The sequence below is a fragment of the Uloborus diversus genome, unplaced genomic scaffold, assembly GCF_026930045.1.
Source record: "Uloborus diversus isolate 005 unplaced genomic scaffold, Udiv.v.3.1 scaffold_828, whole genome shotgun sequence".
In the NCBI taxonomy this organism is placed as follows: domain Eukaryota; kingdom Metazoa; phylum Arthropoda; class Arachnida; order Araneae; family Uloboridae; genus Uloborus; species Uloborus diversus.
Genome location: NW_026559042.1, coordinates 48,889 through 76,307, shown reverse-complemented (window position 1 = coordinate 76,307; position 27,419 = coordinate 48,889). Strand labels below are relative to the sequence as shown.

Genomic DNA, 27,419 nt, shown 5'->3' with positions numbered 1-27,419 from the left:
ACATTTTGACATGACAATACAGAAGAAGAGTACCAGGGTATCAGGTGAATCCTAAAATTTTCAGGAATTTCAGATCAAGAATGAGTCTTACTAAACAGGAGCACTGCAAATTAAAAATTTTGGGAGGTTGGAATTCTCAAATTGCCAAATAGAACTCCAAATTTTGCAAAATGATAAAAGAAAGTATTTGCCAAATAGAACTCCAAATTTTGCCAAATGATAAAAAAAGTATAAAATAAAGATCTGCAAATTTGCAGAATAAGGCAATTTTTTGGAGGTCCCAGACACCTCCCATTGTGGGGGCCCAACAACTGTTGCTCAAATCAAGGAAAAAAATGAATAAATTATTAATAAATAAAAGCATTTGCTAAAATAACTCCTAATTTTTAAAAGATTCAAATATTTACATAAAAAAATTACAAAGTTTTTAAAAACTATTTCTAAAGACAAAGCAAAGAGAATAGAAGTTAAAGTACTCATTGACAATATTTAATTACTATTATTAACCGACTTCAAAAAAGGAGGTTATGATTTCGTATTTCGGCTTTTTATGTGTCTTTTCGAATTATTCCAATACTTCTGGACCGATTCAAATTTTTTTTTTTTTTTTTTTTTGTTTTTGTTTAAAAGGGTATATTTCCCAGATAGTCCCATTGTAATTTGGTCTGGATCTGATAAGGGGTCCCGGAGAAATTCAAGAAACTTTAAATTCCATATGTCATGGTCATGTGGTGTTGCTGTGATCCGTGTATTTTCACACCTAAGCTTTTGGCTTTCTCTTGAACGATATTTAATTCTCGCGGCACATGGATGATTCATTTTCTCAACGCTGTGCCGCATGGTAATTTTTTATTATAGGTGTTACTAATGTATTCATTACTGCGTAGCAAAGCAGTAAATTAAATATATTTTGCTACTTTAATAGTTGAATCAATTACCTTAATATTTTATTTACTAATAAATAACTTTATTTAGGAACTAAAATAAAAAGTTCTTTATTTAATATTCCAATTTTTAAATATATTTAGTGTTCAATTCAGGAGGAATTGAATACAGAACACTCCTCCCCCACAATTTAATTTATATTCTTTAATAATATACATTATAACTGTGTATGATTTCTGAAGTTTGACCAATATTCTGGATTTACTATTTCACGATGCCGCCAGTTCAATTTGAAATTAGGGTTATATTAATTAGCAGGCTTCAAAAAAAAGAGGAGGTTCTGAACTCGTCGGATTTGTTTTTCCTCTGTAGAATGTTCCATAAATACTCGAAGACACCTGTACCCAGGGGCGTGCACAGGGAGGGGGGAAGGACACCTGTTGGCCCGGGCCCGAGCCTGAAGAGGGCCCAATATTTTTTAACTAACGGTGAAATATAGGGGTAAACAATATGGAGAGGGGCCCGGAAAAAGTCATTTGTGATGGACTCCAAAATTTCTGTGCACGCCCCTGCCTGTACCGATAAGGAAAAGTCTTTTTTTGTTTGAAACAGCATAGTTCCTCGGCGGTCTAATGTTAATCGAGTTCAGGTTTGATGAAATTGAGGGAACTCTTCAAATATTATACTCACATTTAAATCGATTTGTACTTTATTAACTTTGTATATCGTCTCACTTAGTGAACCGGTTTTTATGCTTTTTTTGTTTAGTGGTGGTTTTGTTTAGGGATGGTCTAACTTAGGTTCCAAATCTTTGATTTACCCTATTTGTTCTTTAGGGAAAAGTTAAGGGCAAAACAGTAAATTTCATGCAATTTCCCTCACAAACGATTAAATATAAAACCCATTGACAAACAAAGGCCATAAAACAAAAGTTTATACTTTCTTTTTTAAGTTAAAGAAAGTACTAAAAATATATATTATTAAGAGTATATGAAAATTTTGAATTAAGGATTATTCAAAATTTTGATAATGAAAAATATGATAATGAAAATTTTGAATTAAGGATTCTCTGAAGCAAACATAAAATTCATTCTAGTGGAATTTTTAATCTTCATCTATAATGGGGCCATGTGAAGAAACATGGGACTTTTATCATGAGTTACATGACACGTATTGCGAAACATAAATTACAATTCTAAAATTTACTATTTTACAAATTTAAACTTAAAGCAATTTTTTTTTTTTAGTGACTCGTGCATTTGCTTTCGGAAAGCAAACTTTGATAAAGTTGAACAAATGATGAAGACAATTTTTTTTTGTACATAGTTACGCATTTGAAAAAGCCTTTCTTCACAGTCATAGGAAGTCTCCGAGATGCTCGCGGTGTTATTTACACCACTAAAAAGCAAAAAATAAATTACTTTTAAATAAATAAAAAAACCGCCTTCAAAAAATACCCAGAAACTAAAAAGCAAAAAATAACAGATTACACTTACATTCTATTTCCTACCCAAACATAGAAATGAAATTTATTTTACAATTCCAGTACAAAAATCATCTAAACTAAACTGAATTATAAAATAAACACTGATTTAAATTACTATACAATGAATTATTTTAAATACCTAACTAATTATATACAATCTCTTAATTTTTAATAACCTTTTGAAGTCGGGGGCCTCCTATAAACGATTACATAATGTAACTGACAACCCACCAAATCCTGAATTAAACACTAATTTAACTATATGGGAAATTAGTCTTTAAAACTAAACCTACTCAAGTACGTTAGGTAGTAGTTTATAGGAGGCCCCGACTTCAAAAGGTTATTAAAAATTAAGAGATCGTATATAATTAGTTAGGTATTTAAAATAATTCATCGTATGGTAATTTAAATCAGTGTTTATTTTAAAATTCGGTCTTTAGTTTAGTTGATTTTTGTACTGGAATTGTAAAATAAATTTCATTTCTATGTTTGGGTAGGAAATAGAATGTAAGTGTAATCAGTTATTTTTTGTTTTTTAGTTCCTGGGATATTTTTTGAAGGCGTTTTTTTTTTTTTTAATTTAAAAGTAATTTTTAACTAATTAAAAACAGAACTCACTTTAGCAAGCATTAGTTGTTGCTCATCTACAAGATGTTCTGCCATTTGGACTGAAGGAAAATGCTCAGTAATTCCTTTCTGCAAACAATAAATTGCTTGTTCTTTTTCCCCCTAATCAAAATCAAGAACAGTATATTGGAATAGCTTATAAATGCAAAAAAAGATGATTAATTACAGAGTTAAAAAAAAAAATTTCATTTTTCCCTTACTTTATCCCACAGCCACTTTGTTTTTTCTATAAATAAATCAGCAGATTTTATCACACCAGCTTCAAGAAGACAGCTGTATGCTCTCTGGTGACAGCCACTTCTAGTTAAAATGAGAAAATTCACTTACAAGAAGTATGCGAACATTAAGTGCATTCACATTACAGTGTGTTCTTTAAAAATATAATTTTTTTAATGAAGAGTTCAATTCATTATTGCATTTTAAAGCACATCATTTTGAAAATTTTCAGATTTGTTTCATGTATAAAATGATCAAAACAAAATTATGTGTCAAGGCTAAGCATGTTACAGCTTTGCTTTGGCTATTTAATGCATTAGAATTCCAACAACATTTAAAGTAGATGTTATGAGCCAATGTATAATTGAATGTGATTTCCAATACTAGAAAAACAAATCTATCTTTAATTATTTAGTTTCCTTTCAAATGCATATGGATGTAATTAAAAATAAGTAATAGTGAAAGCAAAAAAATTGTTGCAGTTTCAAAATATTATTTCAGCTATGCATCATAATGCTCACCAGGAAACCACACTATCAAGGAAATTCGAAAAAACAAAACAAAATTGGTAGCATTTGGAAGAGCATCGTAAAATATGTCTATGGCACAAATATTATGTGCCCTCGTGACCCCGTTATCGAAATATGAGGCCTTAAAGTCTGCCGAAATTTTAAGTAAAGTCGCCAAATTTTCAGCGAGTTTCGCACAGAAATGGTAAATATGGCACAAATTTAACATATGCATCTAACAAGACATCTCATTACCATTTTTGGTCTTTACCAAAGTGTGTGAGAGATGTTTTAAGTAAATACTTTACTCAGGGGTAACTACGGGGAAGGGGGATTCATGGCACAGGTTGCTCCATCAAAATTTTTAGGTGGTTGTTTTTAGAGATACTTTCCTCATCTGGAGGTTGCCCTGCTTTGTGGGGCCTTCCAGTTATTGGGGGAGGGGGGCATTTTCGCTCTTGGAGGAAATAGGCACCCCTACTTTACGTGTGTGTGTGTCAAAGTTAAGAACCACTATCAAGCTCATCAAGTGGAAAGTTTATCCAGGATTACAACAGTTTTACCCATAATACCATTGCATTATTTTTAGTAGTAATGTTTTTATATTTACACATTATACAAGCGGTCTAGAGTGGAAAGACTCGCCTCCTGAGATGCCTTCGACGTCTCATATATCAATGACGTCATATGCGTTTGTAGTCTACAGGCTTGGCAAGAAATTGAAGACATAAAATAACGTTGGCACCATTTTTTGGTGACTTAGTTTTGGCACCAAATGTCACAAAGTTTTCACGTCTTTTTAACCTATTAGTCATCATCACTGTCGTGCACAATCATCAAAGTCACGTGACATCTGTAATGACATCAGCCACCCAATAACAAATCAGGGGCAATCTTTAAGGGAACATAAGTACATACAGGCATGCATCCAGTCCAATTTAAATAGTGTAGATTTCAGATTTTACAGCGTTTAAAAAGTGGTCAACTACTGGCAGATGCTGGTCAACTACTGGAAGTGAGTAGTCAACTACTGGCAAAATCTCTCTTTTTAACTTCTATTCAAAATAACTTGAAAAATAGTACGTACGACAGAAAAATGATTAGTAACCGTTGATCCTGATAGTTTTATAGACACATAGAAAGATTTTCAATTTTTTTTTTTGTGAAATTAAATAGAACTTGTAGAAATTTTCACTAAATGGTCAACTACTGGCGAATCACCCTACTTCACTTTAGCTAAGGAATAAGCTAAAGAATGAGCTTCTTTCTTTTCCTCAAGGGATCACATTTTCATGTGCACACATAGTGGCACATATGAACATGTGACCAGTGGTGGCACTATATAAGAAGGCTGCGGAGTAGGATGAAAATGACCAGTGCCGACTACTACATGGGGAATTTTAGAGCCCTCGACTCTCCGACTCCTTCACCCCAAAATTTGTCCGATTCTGACTCCACAAGTACTGTCAAAGTTGCAGATTTGAAGGAAAAATGACAGACTCCGACTCACACTCTTGAAATTTTAAACCTTCGACTCCTAACTCTGATTCCTTTACCCCAAAATCAGCCCGACTCCGTAGTCCTACCACATAGATCAAGTACCACTACTGATTACTGTTGCAGGGTAGCTGTGTCAGTGGCCAGCAAACCAGAAAAGAAAGCAAATTAAGAAGAACCAGAGTGCAGGGGCGTAGCTAAGGGGGGGGTTTTGGGGACAACCCCCCCCCCCCCCGAAAAGTTAGTCTCAAAAAAAAAAGAGAAAAAGAAGAGAGAAGAGAAAGAAGAAAAGGAAAAAATTCCAAGCGATTACACACATACACACACACATATATATATATATATATATATATATATATATATACAGTAAAATCCCTCTAATGCGGACACTAACGGGACAAATTTTTTAGTCCGCAATATAGAAGTGTCCGCAGGACAGGGGTTTAATAATGTTATTTGCATTGGAACTGGGGAATTAAAAATTGTCCGCATAAGAGGGGTGTCCGTTAGGAGGGGTTTCACTGTATATATATATATATATATATATATTATATATATATATATATATATATATATATATATATATATATATATATATATATTATATATATATATATATATATATATATATATATATATATATATATATATATATATATAAAAAAGAAGTAACCCCCCCCGAAAGTCGGGTCTAGCTACGCCACTGCCAGAGTGAGTCCTGTAGTTTCACAATAGTAGGTGTTTCAAAATTTGATGAATAGCAGATATTGCAGATTTGAAAAATGTATGTAACTATGCATTTTGCTCTCAAAAAATATAATTAAGAAGCAATAATAAAATTATGTATAAAAATATTTTTTTAAGAAAAAAACAAAATTAGAATTAAATCGCATACTTTCTTGCAATTTTAGCACTCTTCAGCCAACAATTTGAGATCTCTTGGTCGAATTTTCGTGCCATTTTCGGATATTTTTCTTTGCCAATTTTTAAAAGCACACGATGAAGGTCATATACTGGTTCTTGATATCTAGGAGAAGACTTAAAAGAAAAAAAAAAAAAAAATTAACAACAATAATAATAATGTAAAACAACATAATGATCATAAAAAGATGAAAATTCAAACAATCAACTTTAGATAAACATTTGTTTTTATTTTTCAAAAAGAATTATTATATATTTTTCTTTTTCTTTGGCAATTATATTTTTTGAGCTTATTAAATAAAGGTCCTGGCATATTATAAAAACTAAATCTTACTTGTATTAGAAGTCCTCGCACTTTTAGTACAGGTAAAATTTCATGGAAGAGTGTGTTTGTTTGTGCAGTTAAATCTTCATTTTCATACAAATTGAAAATAGTTTTCACAGAATACTGAAGATCAGTTAACATGTGCATTCTATAAAAATAAAATCATTGAAATGCATGAAATTGAAAGATTTTTCACACATGTTGATACAAAAAGGTATACAAAACTAAAGGAATGAAAAAAAAAGAAAGAAAAAAACGAAAAAAATATTTAAAATTTGAAAAATACACATTTTTATTTGCTCATTAAATAGGGAAGTTTTCAATTTTTCGATTTTATTTTTATATGATAGAATAACATGTATGAACATCATAGGTGAAAAATTTTTTGCGATACGATAAGAATTTTTTTTTAAATTAATTTTTAAAGTTAAAGCGATTGTGACGTCAAATGGCACAGGAAGTGGAGTCATGCGCTCTTCCCCTGCGGGAGAAGACGAAGGACGTGCAGTTGGCTTCAAAGACGAAACGTAAGGCTTACCTCCACGGGTTTCTGGAACATTAAACCTCTCATCCTCTCGGAAATATTCGAATACCATCATTGATGTTACTTGAGGAAGATTATTAGATAGTGCTTTAACGAATGCGGCCTCCATAGTGTGTTCAAAAGGATTATTGAATTTCTAAAAAATAAAGATATCAGCGCTCTCAAAATGTCTGTAGCGAAAACAAGGGACCTTTGGCGGAAGGCTGCCCATTAGTGCCCTGTGATGTAAGCTCGTGACGTTTCAGAAGAGCGCACTTTTGTGCGTGGATTTTTAAAAAATCATTAAAAATCAATCAGTGTTTTAAAATTTGGCAATGGTGAATTTTTTAACTTTGAGGGTCAAATAACAATATCCGATAGTCAAAATATGAACATTTTATAGGTTGCAACTTCCCTATTATATGTGCCCTTTTACTTTTTTTTTTTAATTTAAAGTTTCAAAAATGTATTACATTTTTAAAAATTTTGTAAACAATGGCTTTTAAAAATGTATTGGGATAATATATCCCACTTTTAAAAATGTTAAATGCAATATCATACACAATGCTGGAAAAGTACTTTTAAATCCTTTTTTGAAGAAAAACACAGTGGAAACTTGATAACTTGACATCCCTGGGGAACATGAAAACATGTGGACTTAAGCAGATATCAACTAACTGAGGTTCCATAATTTTAATTCTTAAAGAGTTTCTGTGTCACTTACTTACTAATGATTAACATTCACATTGTGAAAAATAGTTCCAATAAATAAATTTCTTTTCTTTTTCTCTCTTTTTTTTTTGAAAAGTACATGATGAAATTACTAATATTATTTAAAGACCTCATGAGAAATAAATCCATAAATTTTGGAAAGAGATAAACTCGTCTGTCAGGTTTGTTAAAATAAAAAGTCCTGCTCACACTTTTGGTAAAAACATGTCATGGTGCCTTCTTTCTCTAGAGGACTCCCCTGGTTACATTTATCCAACCCTTTCCCATCCGTTTAAAACTGTACAAACAGCAAAGAGTGTGATAACTGACTTCCCTGGGTAAAAGATGGAACTCTCTAAAAAAGCTTTCCAGAAAAGGATTGACTGACGAAGAAACTGCAGGGTAAAATTCTGAGAAAAGGTGAATATGAAAGAATGTTGGTATCAAAAATTGGACTAGACTAGCTATTGGATGTCGACTTATAGAGGTTCCTGTAAATATATATCAAGTTAGAGAGGATTTTGCCTATTGCAATCAGCATTGGACCAACTATAAGAAAAATAAATGTTGAGTTCCCGGGGTAGTCGAGTTATTGTGGCAAGTTACTGAAGTTCCACTGTATTGACTTTTGCAACACAGAGAAAACTCATGAGGGAACACACAATAACCGAAGGAAAACCAGTAACAAAAAGGGAAACCCTCATTAGATTAATTTAAAAAAATAACGAAAATATGTAAAAAGATATTGTTTGAAAAAAAGCTAGTGACTTTCCTGTTGAGGGAAAAAATGCAGACAATGTAAGCAAAAGGGGGAAATATTCAATCCTCCAGATTACACAATTGCAGGAAAAGAATTAAGTGTACACGATTTAGATTTTCTTCACAAAAATTAAGTTTTGAAGTAATGCTTTTTTTTTTAATTTAGTTTATCTATTTTACATTGACATACACACATACAACATTGCACATGTTTCATGCATTGATATTTTTGTCCACAAACCACCTTTAGCAACTGGTAAATTATGCTTCAAAATTGCCCTATAAAATTCACAAAGAATAAACTCCTGGATTATGTGGCTACTTAAAAAAAACTTTCGACTACATATATAAATGTCTGCTGTCCGCTGGCTACAAATTGAATTTTCATGTCTAGTAAACAATATAATTTTAATGAAAACAATTAAAAAATTGGCTCACAGAACTTGAAAAAAATCAAAAAAAAAAATATTTTACAAAATTATATGATAAAATATATTTTTAAAAAACATGTGAAAATTGAGAAAAATATGTCATTACTTAATGAAATAAACTACTACCAAATTCAGAAAAGTCAAAACAAAAGCAAAAAAAAAAAAAAAAGAGGTAGGGAGGAGGAGGGGGAGAGAGACTTAGAGAAATCAATGTATTAAAAACCAGTTAAAAAAGAAAATATTTGCAGAAATACAAACACAAATACAAAAGTGACGACCAGCAACAGGCTCTGGGTCCAGCTAGACTGGTCCTAGTCAATTTACAATCCCCAGTGAAGATCAATGGCCCTCTTAAAACTATCTACTCCCTTGCTCATTACCACCTCTTCGGGTAAAATGTTCCAAGGTTCCACTATCCTGCTAAAATAATAATTTTTCCTAACATCCATGTTAGCCTGAGATTTAAATAGCTTAAAACAATGACCCCTTGTCCTGTTTTCAGTGCTAAACTTCAGCCCCGTAACATCTTTCATTTTAATAAATTTAAACAACTGAATCATGTCCCCTCGGTCTCTTCTTTGCTCAAGACTGTACATTTTTAGCCTTCTAAGCCTGGAATCATAGTCTAAGTGAGTAAGTCCATTTATTAGCCTTGTAGCTCGCCTTTGAACCCTTTCCAATACGTTAATGTCTTTCTTAAGATAAGGAGACCAAAACTGAACAACATACTCCAAATGAGGTCTTACCAAACTTCTATATAAGGGCAGAAGAACTTCTTTAGATTTGTATGAAATAGATCTATTGATAAACCCAAGCATCTTATTGGCCTTGTTACTAGCAATGTTGCACTGTTGGGTAAACTTTAAATCCTGACTTATTAAGACCCCCAGATCAGTAACTTTGTCTGCCTGACTAATGACTGAACCTTGCAAATAATAACTTGCACACTTATTTCCATGCCCTAAATGTAGTACTTGACATTTTCCAACATTAACAGCCATACCCCATTTATCAGCCCACTCCGTAATATGATCTAGATCCTCTTGCAGCTGTTTTGCTCATTCTTCATTTTCTACAGTCCCCATAACTTTGACATCATCAGCAAAACAATTCATGTTCCCTGAATTATTTTTGTGAATATCTTTCATAAAAACAATGAACAAAACAGGACCTAACACTGATCCTTGAAGAACCCCGCTTAAAACCTCACTCCAATTAGAATAATTTCCCCTTACAACTACCCTTTGTTTCTTTCCGGTCAGCCAATTTTTTACCCAAATGAAAGTTTTCCCTCCTATTCCTATATCAGCTAATTTGCTAAGTAGAGCAACATGCGGTACCTTATCGAAAGCTTTTTGAAAATCAATGTAAACAACATCTACAGGCTTCTTATTGTCCAAAGCCATAGTAACTTTATCATAGAAATGTAATAAATTAGTTGCACAAGATTTATCTTTCCTGAAACCGTACTGAAAACTAGTCAATAGATTATTAGTCTCTAGAAAATTTACTATCTTAATTTTTATCAATGTTTCAAAAATTTTGCAAACCACCGAAGTTAGACTCACAGGTCTATAATTTCCCACACGTCCTTTAGACCCTTTCTTGAAGAGCGGTGTAATGTTAGCCAGCTTCCAGTCCCCTGGCACTGTCCCAGAGTTATAAGAAGCATTGAAAATATTTACAATTACATCTGCTAATTCCTCCGCACATTCAACTAAAATTTTTGGATAAATATTATCAGGTCCCGGAGCCTTAGTCTCTTTAATTTTTTTCAAATGAAGTAAAACGTCATCCCTGGAAAATACAAAGTCCTCAAGCTGTACTATAGCTTGTGTCTTGTTGGTGTCAACTGTTGAGATACAGTTATCGTTAAAAACACTCGAAAAAAAGCTATTAAGAACATTAGCAATATCACTATCGTCCTGAACTAAAATTCCGTGCTCATCAACCAGTGGCCCAATATGACTATTTCGAACTTTCCCCGAATTAGCGTATGCAAAAAACCTCTTGGGATTCCTGTTTATGTTATCTGCCAGTCTTTGCTCCAACTCTCTTTTCTGAATCCGTACCAAATACTTAAATTTACGCCTTGCCTTACAATATTGGAGCCTATCTGCACTGTGACCAGTTTCTCTAAACCTATGAAAAGCAGCTTGCTTGTAATTTAGAGCGTCTTTAGTTTCCCACGAGAACCACATTGGCCAAATTTTAGTGTTGACACCCTTTCTCCTAAAAGGAACGTGATCCCCAACCGTTTTCGCTAGCTTTTCCTTAAACTCTGCCCACTGAAGATTCACATCGCTATTGTCCAATCCAGAAGAAAAAACTGCTTTCAAACTCTGCCTAAGTGCCACAAAATCAGTATTTCTGAAATTGGGCACAAACCTAAAATTCTCTACTTTGTGCGTATCAAATTTAATCCCAAACCTAATACTGTTCTGGTCACTATCTCCAATATGTTCCCCTATACATAACCCCTGAACAGAACCTTCCATATCACAGAAAACTAGATCCAAAATCACGTCCTGTCGAGTACCTTGAGTTACAATTTGATCTAAAAAACAGTCACCAATTACTTTCAAAAATTCCTCTTCTCTGCTATTACTATGGTAAAAATTATTCCAATCAATTCCTGGAAAATTAAAATCTCCCATTATAATGACTGACCCCTTGCTTGAAATGTCACTAATAATACTAAACATCTGTTCATCTTGACCCTGGCTTAAGTTGGGTGGCCTATAAATGTTCCCTAAACGTTGTTTATTGCCCTTATTGCTCATCAACTCCAGCCAAATCATATCAATCTCATTAGGTTTATCATTAATTACCAATTCGTTGCAAGTTAAAGTGTCTCTGACATAAAATAAAACCCCACCACCTCTTTTACATACTCTATCTTGTCTAAACAAATTATACCCAGCAATAGATAATAAATCATCATCACTTTCAGTAGCCCATGTCTCGGTAATTCCAATAATATCCAACCTCTCGTCTATTATTATGCTTTTCAATTCTTCCATCTTGTTCCTAATACTACGAGCATTTGTATAAAAAACCTTAAGTAAGCCCATCTTACCTTTATTTAATGCTGCACGATTATATGGATCCCAACTGTTAAAATCTTTTCTCTTATTAGCCACCCTATTTCCGTTTCTACTAAAATCCCAATAGTTAGTACTCATTCGAATTCTGCTCCTTAAAGCATGCCCCCCATTCCAACTTAGTTTTTTGATTCTGAATCCTCTAAAACCAAACCACTAACCATTTTGACCCCCGTAGAGCTCAGATGCAGGCCATCCCTAGCAATCCAATCGCATTTACATTTATTCCACACATCAATAAACCTGATACTACGCTTAACGCAAATTTCCTTGAGTACCAGGTTCATACACCTAGCCCGTTGGTTTAACCAATTCCTATGCACTCCATATCTGGGAAGCAAACCAACCACTGGGACATTTGCCGAACAGTTGGTTGCTTTGTCCAACAGGGAATCCCATTCCTTAGTAAACTCATTGTTGTTACTAAGGTCTACATCCTTGTTCCCACCCACAAAGTAACTACATCCTTTTTATTAAATATCCCCTTCTTTTCAGCAACCCTATTTACATCTCTCACCCGAGCCCCTTACAAACAACATCTAGCCACCTTACGTCTAACTCTGCCTATTGAGTTTCCCACTTCACGCACCACTGAATCTTCCAAAATTATACCCTTTGTTTCCCAGTCTGTCGCCTCAGCAATAACTTTCCCCTTTACCTCTGGAATATTCCCACTATCTAACACACAGCTAATGCCCACCTCCTTTTTACTAACTTCCTCCTTTACCTCTGGAATGTTCCCACTATCTAACACACAGCTAATGCCCACCTCCTTTTTACTAACTTCCCCCTTTCCCTCTGGAGTGTTTACCCCATCTACACTCCTACAGCCTAATGCTAACTCGCCCTCCAAAGTAAGCATCCTAACTCTGATTTCTGAGAGTTCAACACAGTTAGTGCAAATGAAATCCTTCTCAGACTCATCCTTCCCCTTAAACAAGCAGAACATCTGACATAGGTCACAAGAAATCCACTTGTCCCCTTTACCACTTATAACCTCCTTCATTATGCATATAACTCCCATTCTAGCTCAAAATGGTACACTTAAAAAGTCAATACAAAAATACAAAAATGAAGAAATTATGCTGATTATTAGAATTAGAAAGCATTGGAAGTAAAAGGTACAAATATTACTAAATTCTAAGACAAGCAGTAAATTAAAATAAACAAGTTACACCCTAAACAGAGCACTCAGGTTTAACAACAAGAAATCAGCACAATTTAGGCTTAGCTAAAAAGAATAGAAAAACACTTTAAGAAAGCAAGTAAATCAAAAATAAGACTTAAAAGCACAAAAATACTTAATTATATGATAAAATACAATAAAAATACTGAAACTAAAGCAATAAAATAAACAATTACAGTAAAAAATCACTTATCTCAGGAGCAGCAAAAACACTCCCCACAAATAATAGGAAACTATACCTTGTTAAATACTCATAACCTCTTAAGTAAGAACCTTTTTCCATTGAGACAGCAGACAACGGTGCCATTTGACTACTTCTAATTGTGTTAGAAAGCTTATGAAATCCATCTAGATCCTAAAACAGAAATAAAAAGCAATGAATGAAGAGAAATACATTTTTCAGTTTCTACAGTCTGTACTCTTTTATGTACTTTATCCTAGCATAAGCTAATGCTATCTATCAAAATAAAATCTGGTGAAAATATTTGGAGCAGATTTCAGGTGACTAGCACAATTTGCAGCATATTAACAGCAGAAGAGATGTTTAAAATGTACAGGATTTCTAAAATGTTCCAATGACTAAAGCATCTAGATTATAATTGATTGAAAGGACAGCAGCATTCAAAAGAAAAAAGCCATTAATGCTGTTACTGTGCAGAATTTTCATAAAACTATATATGAAAAATAAAATTTACATAATTTGGCAAATACCTTGTTGTTTGCAAGATGAAGCAAGTTTCCAACACCCACTGCCCATGCAGAGTCACAACTTTCCTAAAAAAAAAATCATCATATAAAATATGAAACTTTCAAGAAAATATTTCACTCAGTTAATATTTACAGGTAGAAAATGGTAAATGCCTCTATCAAGAGAACTTAGTGATAAACCTTAAAGATGTGTTGTCCAAATTTATTAATTTGAATCATTTCAGGAACATCAAAACCATAATAAACTAAAAAAAAAAAAAAAAAACCATGTGACACATTTCCAATTTATTCGTTTCAATAACAGCCTTTTCATACATGAGAACAAAAAACACACTATTTGAACCATATTCATTAGGGTCTGGTGGTATACGTCAAATAATAGCTACAGATTAAGAATAAATGTTCAAATGAATGTGAAAATTTTATTATAGAGTAGGGCACTTAGAAATTACATTTTGAATACAAAATTTTACAACTGGTAAAATTTCATTTGGTTAAAAAAAAAAATATTTTGGGTGAATATGAAAAACCTTAAAATCTAAACACCTCTTAACTTTCTTGGGAAATTTTGTTTGTTAGAATTATGAGCAGATTGTCTGGCACAGTAAGCTTCCTACATGTCTCAAGAACTCTTACTTATTAACAGTTAGCTGAATCTATTTTAGATAATTTCTTGGAACAATTTAAGTAAGATGGGGTAAAGTGGTCAGAATATTAGGCTTAACGAATATTGTTCTTCTAATCAGTGATGTTCTCATCTTTACTCCCAGTAATCCATTACGCACAATATGTGTATTTGATCATATGCATAATATGTCATTATGTGAAAATGTTTGAAGCTTGAGGGTATACGCTATATGTCTAAAAAATGTTTGAGAGTATAGGGCATATATGGAGTATACCCTGTGGGAACACCACTGCTTTTCATGTCACTTAATCGTTAAGTATAAGGCAGATATAAATTAAATATCAATTTTACTTAATATGTATTGTTTTTACAGTGAACGGGGTCACATACACGAGTATATGCATATACTTATGTAAGCACGTATAAAAATGTATTCACATAAATGTACCAATAAATACGTATATGGGTATCTGCAAGTATTTTTCATCTACATGCATACAGATATACATTCGACTATAAACGTATATACTCGCTTATACTCGTATACTCAGGGAGACACGTATATATGCATACGTACTCGAGTAGACACTTACATACAAGCATATGATATACAAGTATACAGGGTGAGTTTAAACTCGTACTCTAATTATTAAAAGGTGTTAGAGGAGAGCACAAGAAGAAAGAATCATAAGGAAGGTATGGTCACAAACACAACATTGACGCAATACATGCATGCAAAGCCAGAAATTGATGGATGCAAAAGAGGTCACAAATTTACTACAAAAAGACAATTTCAAGCAACATTTTAGGTCACAAGAAAGTTTTAAAGAGATTGATGAAATTTGCAGCCTGCAGCTGTAATACATATGCGTTGCAATCACAAAGCACCCTCTGTTGCAAAAATATAACTTTTGAAAAACTTTCATCAGTCGGTGCGCCTTTGTTGCGATGCGTGCATAAGAGCTCTTACAGGCCGTAACTTTTAACAATTGCTCTAAATATTTCTTAAAAACCAAAATGTTGAGTAAAATCATCTTTGTGCAACAAATTTGTGACCTGTTTTGCATCCATCAGTTTCTGGTTTTGTGCGCATGTAGCCTGTCAGCGACCATAAGTTACTTATGAGAGATTCTTTGCTTCTTATCCTCCCTTCTCATACTCCTTAGATTTTCCCCCAAGTGTTTGGATTCACTCTGTGTACATTGTATCAGGGGCGGCATTTCAGCATTTCATTTGGGGGGTCGAGTTTTTAAAATATGTATTACCACGGCGCGGTCCCAAACACACATTAGCTAACAGGAAGTGATCATAAAACCTGTGTTTATAATATATAATATTATAAAATTAATGTTTAGTAACAATTAAAATTTTGATTCACTTTCTAATAAGTTATCATACAAAACAATTCGATACTAAAGTTTTTATACCTTTCGGAAAAGTTTCAATGCGTGATTTTTGGAATTCGGGAGAGCAGGGAATCGTATTACTAATTTATCAGTGCCCAATGTCCTGCTGTTTTGCCAGTACAGCAAAATAAAAAAGGTTTTTTTGCCCATTGTGCTTACAAAATAATTCCCTAACCTCCTAAAACATAAAAAAAATTTTATCTAATAGCTGAGCTGATTGGAATAGTTAAAAATTAATTAAAGTAACAAAGTTATGTATGAAAACACTTTTTATATCTTGCTCTTCAAAGGTACGCAGGGAACTTAAAAAAATTGTGAGCGGCTTAATTTTTCATCATTGAGTAATGTAGTCTCGTCGGCGCTCTTAGTGTTAATGGGATGTCATCTACCTCCCGCTCTGTTTTTCACTATTCCAGACTGATGAGTCCATAACAAGGATGAAGCTGCAATCTCTGGATGTGATAGCCGGTCTGTCGGTATATTGCTTGTAATTTTCCTTGCCTCATGGTAAAAATTTTACTCATAATTGAAACATTTTATTTTTCCTTTTTCAAAATCCAATCCAGATAATATAGAGCCAACCATACAAAAAAAAATAATTATCATCAAATCTTGTGTTAATTTCATTCGAAACTAAATCTATTATTTCATACAAAATATTAAAAAATCAATGTTTGACTTCACATCATTATGTGGATTTTGGGTCTTTTTAAAATTGGCTCGAAGGAAGAATTTTTTTTGAAGTTTCACGCTTGATCGAAATATACATCCACGTAAAATGTATTTTCAGTTTCAATTGTAGATTGAACTGTGGTAGTATGGTGCACAGATCAATTGTACATTGAACTGAGTCTTGAATAGTCCGAAAATTAAGGGTAGCGGATTGAAGATGTTTTGATAGAGTAAAGCATTTTTCAAAAACTTTCCTCAATGTAAACAAATTGAATAAAAATTCAAACGAAGTCATGCATGCTAAAATGCATGAGCTTTTTCACCATTGAAAGAATCGTTTTGCAATAATTCGTCTAGTTTTAACTCTTGAAGATCATCTTGTGTCACTCCGAGATTGCATAATTATAAAGCCCCATAAAAGATATTTGTTGATATGTTTTTGTATTCAATAATCACATGCATTTTTAAGAAGTTTTTATGAAAGCATATAATGCATTGAGCAGCTCAAACGTGTTTCTAGCAGAAGAAAGCGATGAACACTCATTAAATAAATATTCAATTAAAAATGAGCGTAAAAGTTAATGTAAAATATCAAGGATATTTCTTGTGAAAATCATGCAGCCACTCCACTTTGCACGTGCCTCTCATATTGAACATACCATCGTTACACTGGACACACAAGTATGAAATATTTAGCCTGTATGAAGAAATGTCTTCTTTAGTCAAAATTAACATCAGTTTTCTATGTTCAGAAAAGGCTGGAAAATACTTCATGAATTTTTAAGTCATTATCCAAATAACGAAAAACACTAGTCTGGGAACGTGTCGAGTTTCATCAAATAGTTACCGAGAACCAGCGAGCTTTTTTTTAATGAACATTGATTTCCGACTAACATTAATTGAATTCACCCATTTTCTATCATTCTGCGCAAAACTTTTGGGGGTGCGACCGCCCCCTCTTGACCCCCCTATTTGCCGCCCCTGCATTGTATACATGTATAAAAGCATGTATAATTGTGTATACATACATGTACTGGTGTATACACGGAAAGGTAGGTATATACCTTTATACAGGTATATAATTGTGTTGACACGTATACATACATATATACTTGAGTTTCCAAATATGTATACGAGAGAAGACATGTACAAACACCCACTGGATGTATCCACGAATTAAACTCGTAAATACCCATATGGGTCATTCTCCAGAAAATGTAACTTTTGAATGCAAATATTTTTTCAATTTCGAAACCTTTTGTTTTCATTTTTTTTTCATTCTTACATGAAAGTGTTACTTATTAGAAGTAATCAACAATGGCCCAGCTGGGAATATTATATTAAGCTCTCTTAATTAAAGTACAGCTTAATTAATAGTTTCAAATGTATGTTAAAAAGTAGTATTTAGTAAATTTGAGGATATTCTGGCAATTTATAATTTTGGTAGAGTGCCTAAGATTGATGTATTCCCCCTCCATCATTTATTTTCACCTTAGAAATAATGATATTTATATGGTTTGTCCCGGAGGTGAGGAATTTTCCATTAATACAGGAGTAATAGATACATTTTTCAGGGAATTTTCTTCTTTTCTTTGTTGCTATAATCTGCATATGTTAAGTATATGAAAAGATGTTCACTTGTTTTTTTACATTAATTTACATCTCTCAAATTTAATTTCACGGAGGTGAGAAGTCAGAATAACCATACTAAGTTTTTAAAGCAAAATCTATTTTTTTGTTTTTTGACAAAAATCTCACAACTTCAACTATGGCTGAAAATAAACAAGGGGGCTCCCTTGTATCATGGAAAATAAAATTTGATGTGATTACTGCCAAGTGTTAATGAGGAATGACATTTTGTGTTTAGGTAACGGAGATGAGAATTTATTGTGTGACATGACTTCTTGTTATACTAAAATAAACTAAAATGAACTAAAACACAAGATTAAAAAAATTAAATGTATTCAAACAATTAGTATTTGAGATACTTGTGAAAGGAATAATCAATAAAAAAGTATATACTTTTGATTAAACAATTATTAAACAACATTAACAGTAAGATAAATAAATACCTTTGTGCTGAATAGTAAAGTCAGACCAAACAACGTAAGTAGAAGCAAATTTGTGCTTCTACTTACGTTGTTTGGTCTGACTTTAACATAAACTGTCACACAAGGTGTGTGACACGCCACCGAGGTGAGAATTCTCATATTATGAACCAAAAATACATTAAAATAAAACTTATTAAAAAATTGTTGGCAGGTTTAAATAGATATATTTTTGAAGAAATCAAAAATCATTGTTAAATGAATTGTTACTTAAAGTTTTTACTGTAAAAGGTGTGAGACAGAAAAGTTACACTTTTTGAAGACTGACCCATGTATGTATGTACTTGTACACTTATATATGCATATATACGTCTACTATACACGTATATACTTTGGTATGCACATACTCAAGATACAAGTGCATACATGTATATGATGTTCGCTTATGTGCATACATACTCGTACATACACGTAACACGTATATACTCCAGTAATTAACCACGTATACATGCTTATATACTCGTGTATACATGTATATACTTGAGTAGGCAGGTGCATGCATATTTATATATAAGTTGATGTATATATGTATCGACTCATACATGAACGTGTTTACTCATGTTTACACGACACCTATATCGTATATACTGGTGTATACACACATATACTTGTGCCTATACTTTTAACTGTAAAAATAACCAAAATACACAAATAATAGGGTTATTTATAATAGTTTTGTGTCCATTTTTAACTATGACCACTTTGCACCATGCTATGACCACTTTTCTTCACCCCATGGGGTAAAGTGATCATAATTACAAAGGGAAAAGAAAGTGTTATAAAACTACTTAATTCAATATTTTTTTACCTGAAATTCATTGTACCGTGTTCTCTTTAATGATGCAATGTAAAACAACAAAAAAAAGTTGAAGTGTTTAAAGAATTTATTGTATTTATTATCCACCTACGATTCTATGACCACTTTACCCTACCAGACCCTATAGTATATTTTCACCCCACTTACCCCTTGCAAAAATGATTCCAAACTTTGCCAGTTTGCTAATTTCCAAGCTGCTTCTATTCTGTACTGGTTAAGTTTCTCATTCCATTCAGGCCTACATACAAAACAAAGGGCGTTTTTTAATATAGCTTGAATGCAAAATAAACAACAAGTGTTTTTCAGGACTTATACAAATGGAAGTAACATACAAAATAAAGACATGGAAAATTTCGAAAATTTAATTTGTTGAATCAGTTACTTTGTTGATCATTCGGGCATGCAAAATCATGTTAAGCATTCTGCACATTTTACAAAACTTATAAATTTTAGAGAGCTCAAATGAAATAAAATTAATGCAACAAGATATGAACTGCATAAGTCACATCTACACTAATCGAGATTATTAATAGTAAATATCAATGTTGAACATTATTTTGCTTTGAAATTCACTTTAAGCCTGAAATGTATAAAGTTATAGATAAAACACTAAATGTTGTTAAAAGCAATCCATTCAAAATAATAAAAACTACATAATTATCCTGTAGCAGGCATTGAAACTGTAAATCATGAAGATTCTAAAAATTATTCACAAATTACTAAGACACTTAGCTGAATTAAAACATTTAAAACAACATTTTTATTCAGATGCCTCATGATTGTAATAATATTGAAACAAAAATAAACAACTTTTTTTACTACTTACAGACTTTAAAAAAAAAATCTTTTTAGTACATTTACTTAAAAGTCTCAATGTTTATACTACCACGCTTATACTACTCTGGGCAAGTAAAGGGCACTACATAACAGCACATTTTTACATTTTTGAATTTTTTGCATTTTTCTCATCTAATGTACTTTAGCTTAACTGTACAAGCTTGCTTATTTGATTTCCACTAAAAAAAAGTCTTAATTTCAAAGTTTCCTTGTTGTTAGTACTGAATCCAAAACGAGTTTCTTCAAATATCTCGAAAAACTCATTTCTGCAGACGCAGTCATTTTCCTGCCCGTGGCAGTGTATCCTTGCATATGTGTCAATATGCGGTCAGAGTAGACTTGGATCATAATTAGAACATTTCAGACAAAACTAGTAATGAGCAAAAATATGAATTTCTATGCTATTTCAATGAGCCAAAAACTAACAACGAAAATAAATAATACAGTAAAACCTTGTTGTAACACTGGGGCACCCCTTGCAGTTACAATTTAAAAAAAAAAAAAAGAAGAAAAATGGAAGGGCTGTATGATTTCTGATATGAAAGAGCTAATAATTTTTGACTAAGAATAACAGGAGACATGGTAGTATTCATGTTATAACTGATTCTGCTGTGTACTAAGGCTTGGCAGAATGGGGTTCTACTGTATATTAACGGCAATTATTTGATAAATTGAAGATCATCTAATTTAACAAAGTATGACACTTTCTTGTATAATATAAATAAAAAACAATTATTGCATACTTCTCACTTAGAATTCCATTGGCATATGAAACTGCAGTAGTAGGTTGATCCATGCCTAAAAAGCATTTCAAAAGGCCACAGTAGTAGTTTACTTCATCAGGATACAATTTAATGGCTTTTTCATAACAAGCAAAAGCACCCTGCATATCCCCTGAAATAGAAACAGATCCAGATACATTTTTAAATTTAAAACAGATTTTTCTGTCTTTTCAATCTCTCCTTACTCTATTCTCATCCTTTTCAGAGGTAAAAAGGACGAGAAAAGATTATTCTATTTTTTCTTTGTTGATTTTTCTATTTCAGAGACATCTTTCTATAAACGACATCAAATGAATATTTGCCGCTCACTGAACTTCATAAATAGCTCCTTTGACATTCAAGCAAAAAGTTAGGTATATGGTTGATTCTCAGAATTCTTTTATAATGTTACTTACCCAAAAATTACATATGAGGCAGTGAGAAGCAAAGGGGTGTAAGTGAACATTTTCAAGTTTTAAGTAAAACGCGTTTAAAGATAAGGTCCTAGGTAGGCTTTTACTGAAAAGTTTTCTAAATTATAATGTTTAACAGCACCTACTAGGGCAACTAGTACTATCTCTTGCCCCAAGATAGAGAAGAGGAGAGGCTCCCCTACCATTTGTACTAGTTATTTACAAGTTTTTAATTTTGGCACTTACAACCCTTTGCTTCTCACTGCCTCATGTACAAAAAGAAGCATTTTAAAAATTCCAAACTATTGGCACTGAAAGCTTTTTCTCACAACATTCATGCTCAACAGATGTTTCATATGTAATAGCGTGAGATACCATGCAACTAAATATAGTTTTAAAACAAAGATGACCAGCAACAGGCTCTGAGCTCAGCTATAGTTGGGGCAGATCTAACCTGGCAGCATTGCAAAGGCTATGCAGATCCTAATCCCAGAATTACAATGCTGCCAGGTTAGGTTTGCTCCAACTATAGACTTTTCCTCGTCAAGTTATCAAACTTCAATGAAGATCAAGAACACTTTTGAAAATATTCACCCAGTAATAATTACTAATGTAACAACTGCTTCTTGTAAACTATTCCAAGCAGCTACAACTCTATTACATTTTCTTTTTTCTTTTTATTATTTTAACATTAGCCAAGGTATTGAATAGCCATAAAACATTAATCTCTGGCTCTCTTTCTTCTGTGGAAACATGTAGACATCAATACCTTCCATTCTTATAGCTATTAAACAACTGAAAATGAATTGTGTCCTGTATAGTTCTACATTTATCACACACAATACATATAAAGTCTTTTATTTCTACAATAATAATCTCAATCTAAAAGTCAACGTAAACCCTTCCTAATAAGGTAATATCTTTATTTAGGTAAAAGTATCAAAACTAAATAGCATACTTAAAGTGAACAGCCTTATAATCAAATAATAGTTCACAGTTTTTCATTTTTGTTTAGCGGACCAGTATTTATTTGACTTATCACTTCACTTTCCTCTAATTATATTAAAAGAATGATTATGATGCCAAATGCAATTATTTTTTTTATTCTTTTTTTTTTTTTTGCAATCAAGAAAAACATAAATTTTAAAATTTATTACTGAACTTAGCAGAACATTACTTAAACTTATGCTTTGTTTAAATTAATATGCACATTCATATGTTACTTAAAAAGGGAACATAAAACACAAGACAAAAACAAAAGGCAAAAAGATTATATTAGGAAATATACATTGGTGAACAATGGCTAAAGACAGATAGCAATGCAGGGTTAGCAACCACAAAATGGAAGGCAAAGAAATATGGAAATTAGCATAAGTTCGGGACAAATAAGACATGTTGTGAGTATGAAATTTTAGACTCACGATGTAGCTGGTCACGTGATAGCGCTGATAAGTGATATAAAGGATTGGGTGAATGATGACCATTGTTGTTCAAAAGCAAAGTTTGATGGGAAAGAATCAATTGACTAATTGGTATTTTTCGGTATGTCTTCCTGATATCCCTTAGATGATTTGTGGCCATGTGGTTGGCAACATCGAAGAACGGCAGAAAAATTTAGAAGTTGCCAGGGAGTTCGACGTCAGCCACAGGTTGTTTCTAGAGTTTAGAAAACACTTCAAATGGAATGTGTAGCAAACGCCACCAGGGAGATCGTGTACGCAATACCACATCAGGAAAAAGATTGGTACTTAATGCTAGCAACGAAAAAGAACAAGCGCAACACAGCTACTGAGTTAGCAAAGCAGTTTCCTGCAGCTACTAGCAAGCAAATATCCCGAAAAACTGTAGCCAGATGTTTGAATGCAGTAAGGCTATATGCCTGTCAGCTTGTTTTGTACATCCCCATTGCCTAATTAATTTCTTTAAATTCTTTTTCATGGATGGCAACGTAACATGTCATTAACAATCGCCGTCCAGGAGTGTCTAGCTCACTCAAAATATTCAACCCATCGGATGGCCAGTATGTTCTATAGGTCTGAATCATATTGAAAATGTTTGGGATGCTTTGGGGAGCAATCTTGCTGGTTGGCAACGCCCGCCAATAAGGAAGAACACCTTTATCCGTCGCTGACAGAAGAATGGGATAAATTACCCCAACATCTGCTGAATAACGTTGTGTAAAGTATCACATGATGTGTAGAAGCTTGCCTCATCTCCATGGTAGATATATCCCATATTGACATCTTACGCCTTGGGGCGGTAATTACATTTATTCACTTTTACGTATTCTGCCCAAAATGACCGTTTCAGCCTTTGAACACTTTTTAATGCCTTCTGGATTTCAGAGCACAATAAATTATTGTCATTGCAATGTTCTAGAGTTCTGACATTAGTTCACTTCACTTGGCCCATAATAGCCCCTAAATAGCCCATTGGAATCTGTCCTTAGCAATTGTCCACCAGTGTACTATAAAAAACATTATAAAAAGCATTAGTGAAATAAAAACTAGGACAAATGCATCACACAAACCAATAGCTTCATTTTCAAGAATCAAATCCATTAGAGAAGTTTCCTTCTTTCTTATCGCAGCCACTCCTGCAACTCCATCAGGTTCATCCAAAGCAGTATAAATTTTCTGTAAAAAATCAATTTTGTTATTTAAAAAAAAAAAAAAAAAAAAGCTGTGATGGTTTCCTGTGCTGTTTCCATTAAATGGTTATCAGTGTGAAGAAACAAGTCCCTACCATGACAAATGAGATTTTTTTCAAAAATTATTTAGATCAGCCCAATAAAACAAAGCAACTGTTTTGGCTGATCAATCTTTCATCATTGTTCTGTTTTGTAACTGTTCTAGTGCCTAACTAAATTGATGATTATTCTTGTTTTATGAAGGTCTCAGAAAATAAAATAAAATAATGTTTTTAACATATGGAAATTAACAGAACTGATTTCTACCATCTAACAACACTTTAAATGAAAATCTTTGAATCAAAAAACCAAATAAACCATTTACAGGGCTCCCAACACATTTTAGCCATAGAAAAGGGTAAAAGAGGACCACTTTGAATCAAAAAGGGGACCAAAGAGGACCAGTTAGGATTAAAAAGAGGACCTTGGGAGGACCATTCATAGTTAAACCCAGGGAAGTACCAAAAGGCAAATTAGCTGCCTGGCAATAAATACGTGAAAATAATTCGTTAATTAACCATAATAATGATTTTTAATGATAAATCCTTATCACCTTCTGCACAACTGAATTTTTTATCCATTGAATTATATTATTTACACAAACATTTGGATGGGGGAGGTGACAAGCAATCATGTAACTAACAATCTTACAGAGTAACTTTAATTGTAAAATAAATTTTCTATTAATTAACATGTAAAAACTGGCTAATTAAAAATATCACTTAAGTGACTGATGAATTAGTGCATACCTAATAAAGACTTTTTAGATACAGTTATTACAGTAAACACCTTAGCACATAATTGTTTACAAAATTTTTCACATAACCAGTTTAAAGAGAATTCATTTTTATATAAGGTATTGCAAGACAAGAATATATAGTTCAGAGGCCAGGAGGTTCCCTCCCCCTCCACAGTCGTTGGTTTTTACAAATATTTCCAGCCTAAATATGGCAAGTTTATATACATATGAGAGTTTATGACCAAACACCAAAGCAGGAGGTAATTTCTAGCTACGCTACTGACTTACTAAGTTCAAAAATATTAGAGGATTGACAAATCATTTATTAGTATGCTAAATATCCAAATCATTTCTTCATATGTATGTATTAGTTGTTTGGGCACGAAAAAATATTGTAACTGTCTTCATGTATATATAAAAATCAGTGAGAAAGAAAAAATTTTTTTAAAGTCACCACACCCAAAAATGTACAAATGCTGCTCAAGTGATAAATACACTGAATGTAAATTTGATCCTGCTTTTAAAGGATAACTTAATGCATACTTGCCAACTCTACTGTTTTTAATGGGAGACTCCCGTTTTTTGCTTTCATCTCCCGATTTCCCGTTTTTTACGATTTTCTCCCGTTTTTGCAGTTTTTTCAGCCAATCATCAAAAGTTTCACTTTCTTCTCAATATATGGAGCCCTTTTCTAGTCTACCAATGTCAGGGAATAGGAATTTTTCCAATTAATAACTCATTTAGTAAAAATTAATTTTTTAGAAGCTTTCCACTTTTGATGTTCAACGAAGCACGTGCTTTTCCGAAAATTGCAGCAGATTTCAATCCTTTTGCATCTTGAAATTATTTCAATTATTTTTAATGTTTGAAGTTATTTTAACATTTGCTACCCTATACCTGTTTATTTTATATTGTATTTTCATTATATATTGATTTCCTTTTTTTTCGGATTTTAGTAATTATATTTTTGTAGCTACTTTGCTGGTAGAGGCTGGCGAATGTACGAAACTTTAAGCAAATTCACTCCTTATTATTTAGTTTTTCCTTTGCAGTATATTTTTCTTGCTATTGCCAATTTGCTTACATCTGAAAAAAATCCCCATTTCACTTTAAAGTATTCATGTTATTTAAAAGCATAATTTAATAATTCTGTAGTGAGGATATGTCGATGGTGAATCACCTATATACCTCTAGTAAAATCTCCTGTTTTTTTTCCTTTGAAGGTTGGCAAGTATGCTTAATGTAATAAATAAATGTGTAATTTCAGATTCATAGAGCTATATTTTCAAATTAAAAATATTCATTATGAGTATTTAAAAAAAATAAGGATACAAAGTTTTAGTTTTTAAAAATAAAATTAAGTAATATAATTTGAGGTAGCATATGTCAAAACAGCTTCCAATTTTCAAAAATATTAAAATAATTACAAGATGCAAAAGGTTCGAAATCTTGAACACGGGAGTCAAATTTTTGCAAAATATGTTCACTGTTGGAAAAATTTCCAAAAAAAAAAAATTCTCTAAAACTAAACATGACTAAAATTGAACATAAAATATGCTAGTCTAGGACAGCATATGTGGAAATAACATTCGATTGCGGAAAATATAAAAATATGTAAAAGATGCAAAAAGATTGAAATCTCAAACACAAGAAACAATTCTTCGCGAAGTTCGAGTAAGTCCAATGCTCCAAAAATAAGAAAGTTTATTATCTATTAAAATTAAACAAAAAATAAGCTAATCTATGGTAGCGTACATCAAAATAACTTCCGATTGCCAAAAATATCAAAACATTAACAAGATGCAAAAAGATTGAAATCTCAAACACGACAAGCAATTTTCCGCGAAGTGAGAGTAAGTACAATGTTGCCATGGTTTCGAAAAAAACATAGTTTATTATCTATTAAAATTAAACAAAAAAATAAGCTAATCTATGGTGGAGTGTATCAAAATAACTTCTGATTGACAAAAATATCAAATAATTTACAAGATGCAAAAAGATTGAAATCTCAAACACGACAAGCACTTTCCGCGAAGTGCGAGAAAGTTCAATGTTGCTATGGTTCCAAAAATAAAAAAGTAAATTATCTATTAAAATTAACCAAAAAATAAGCTAATCTAAGGGAGGTGTTATGTTAAAATAACTCCCGATTGCCAAAAATATCAAAATATTTACAAGATGCAAAGAGACTGAAATCTCAAAACCCAGCAAGCAATTTTCGGCGAAGTCCAAGAAAGTTTGATGTTACCATGGTTCCGAAAAAAAAAAAGTAGTTTATTATCTATCGGAATTAAACATAAAATAAGCTAATCTAAGTTAATGAATGTTAAAATAACTTTTGATTGTCAAAAACATTAAAATATTAACAAGATGCAAAAAAGATGGAACTCGGCAAACCCAGGAAGTAATTTTTCGCGATGCTACATATCGAACACAAGTTCAGAAAATTGCACTGATGAAA

At 32.5% G+C, this 27,419-nt stretch overlaps 1 protein-coding gene across 1 annotated transcript in view; it reads right to left on the bottom strand.

Annotated features, from left to right (window-relative positions):
* Nucleotides 1-2,989: 2,989 nt before the first annotated feature.
* Nucleotides 2,990-27,419, bottom strand: part of LOC129233956 (serine/threonine-protein kinase ATR-like) — a gene marked incomplete at both ends in the record, with an annotated part of 65,368 nt that continues 40,938 nt past the window's right edge. The window contains 9 exon segments of the mRNA XM_054867867.1: nucleotides 2,990-3,100; nucleotides 3,199-3,298; nucleotides 6,116-6,258; nucleotides 6,476-6,614; nucleotides 13,420-13,535; nucleotides 13,892-13,954; nucleotides 19,667-19,757; nucleotides 21,100-21,250; nucleotides 24,061-24,166. Coding sequence (XP_054723842.1) covers nucleotides 2,990-3,100; nucleotides 3,199-3,298; nucleotides 6,116-6,258; nucleotides 6,476-6,614; nucleotides 13,420-13,535; nucleotides 13,892-13,954; nucleotides 19,667-19,757; nucleotides 21,100-21,250; nucleotides 24,061-24,166 — 1,020 coding nt within the window.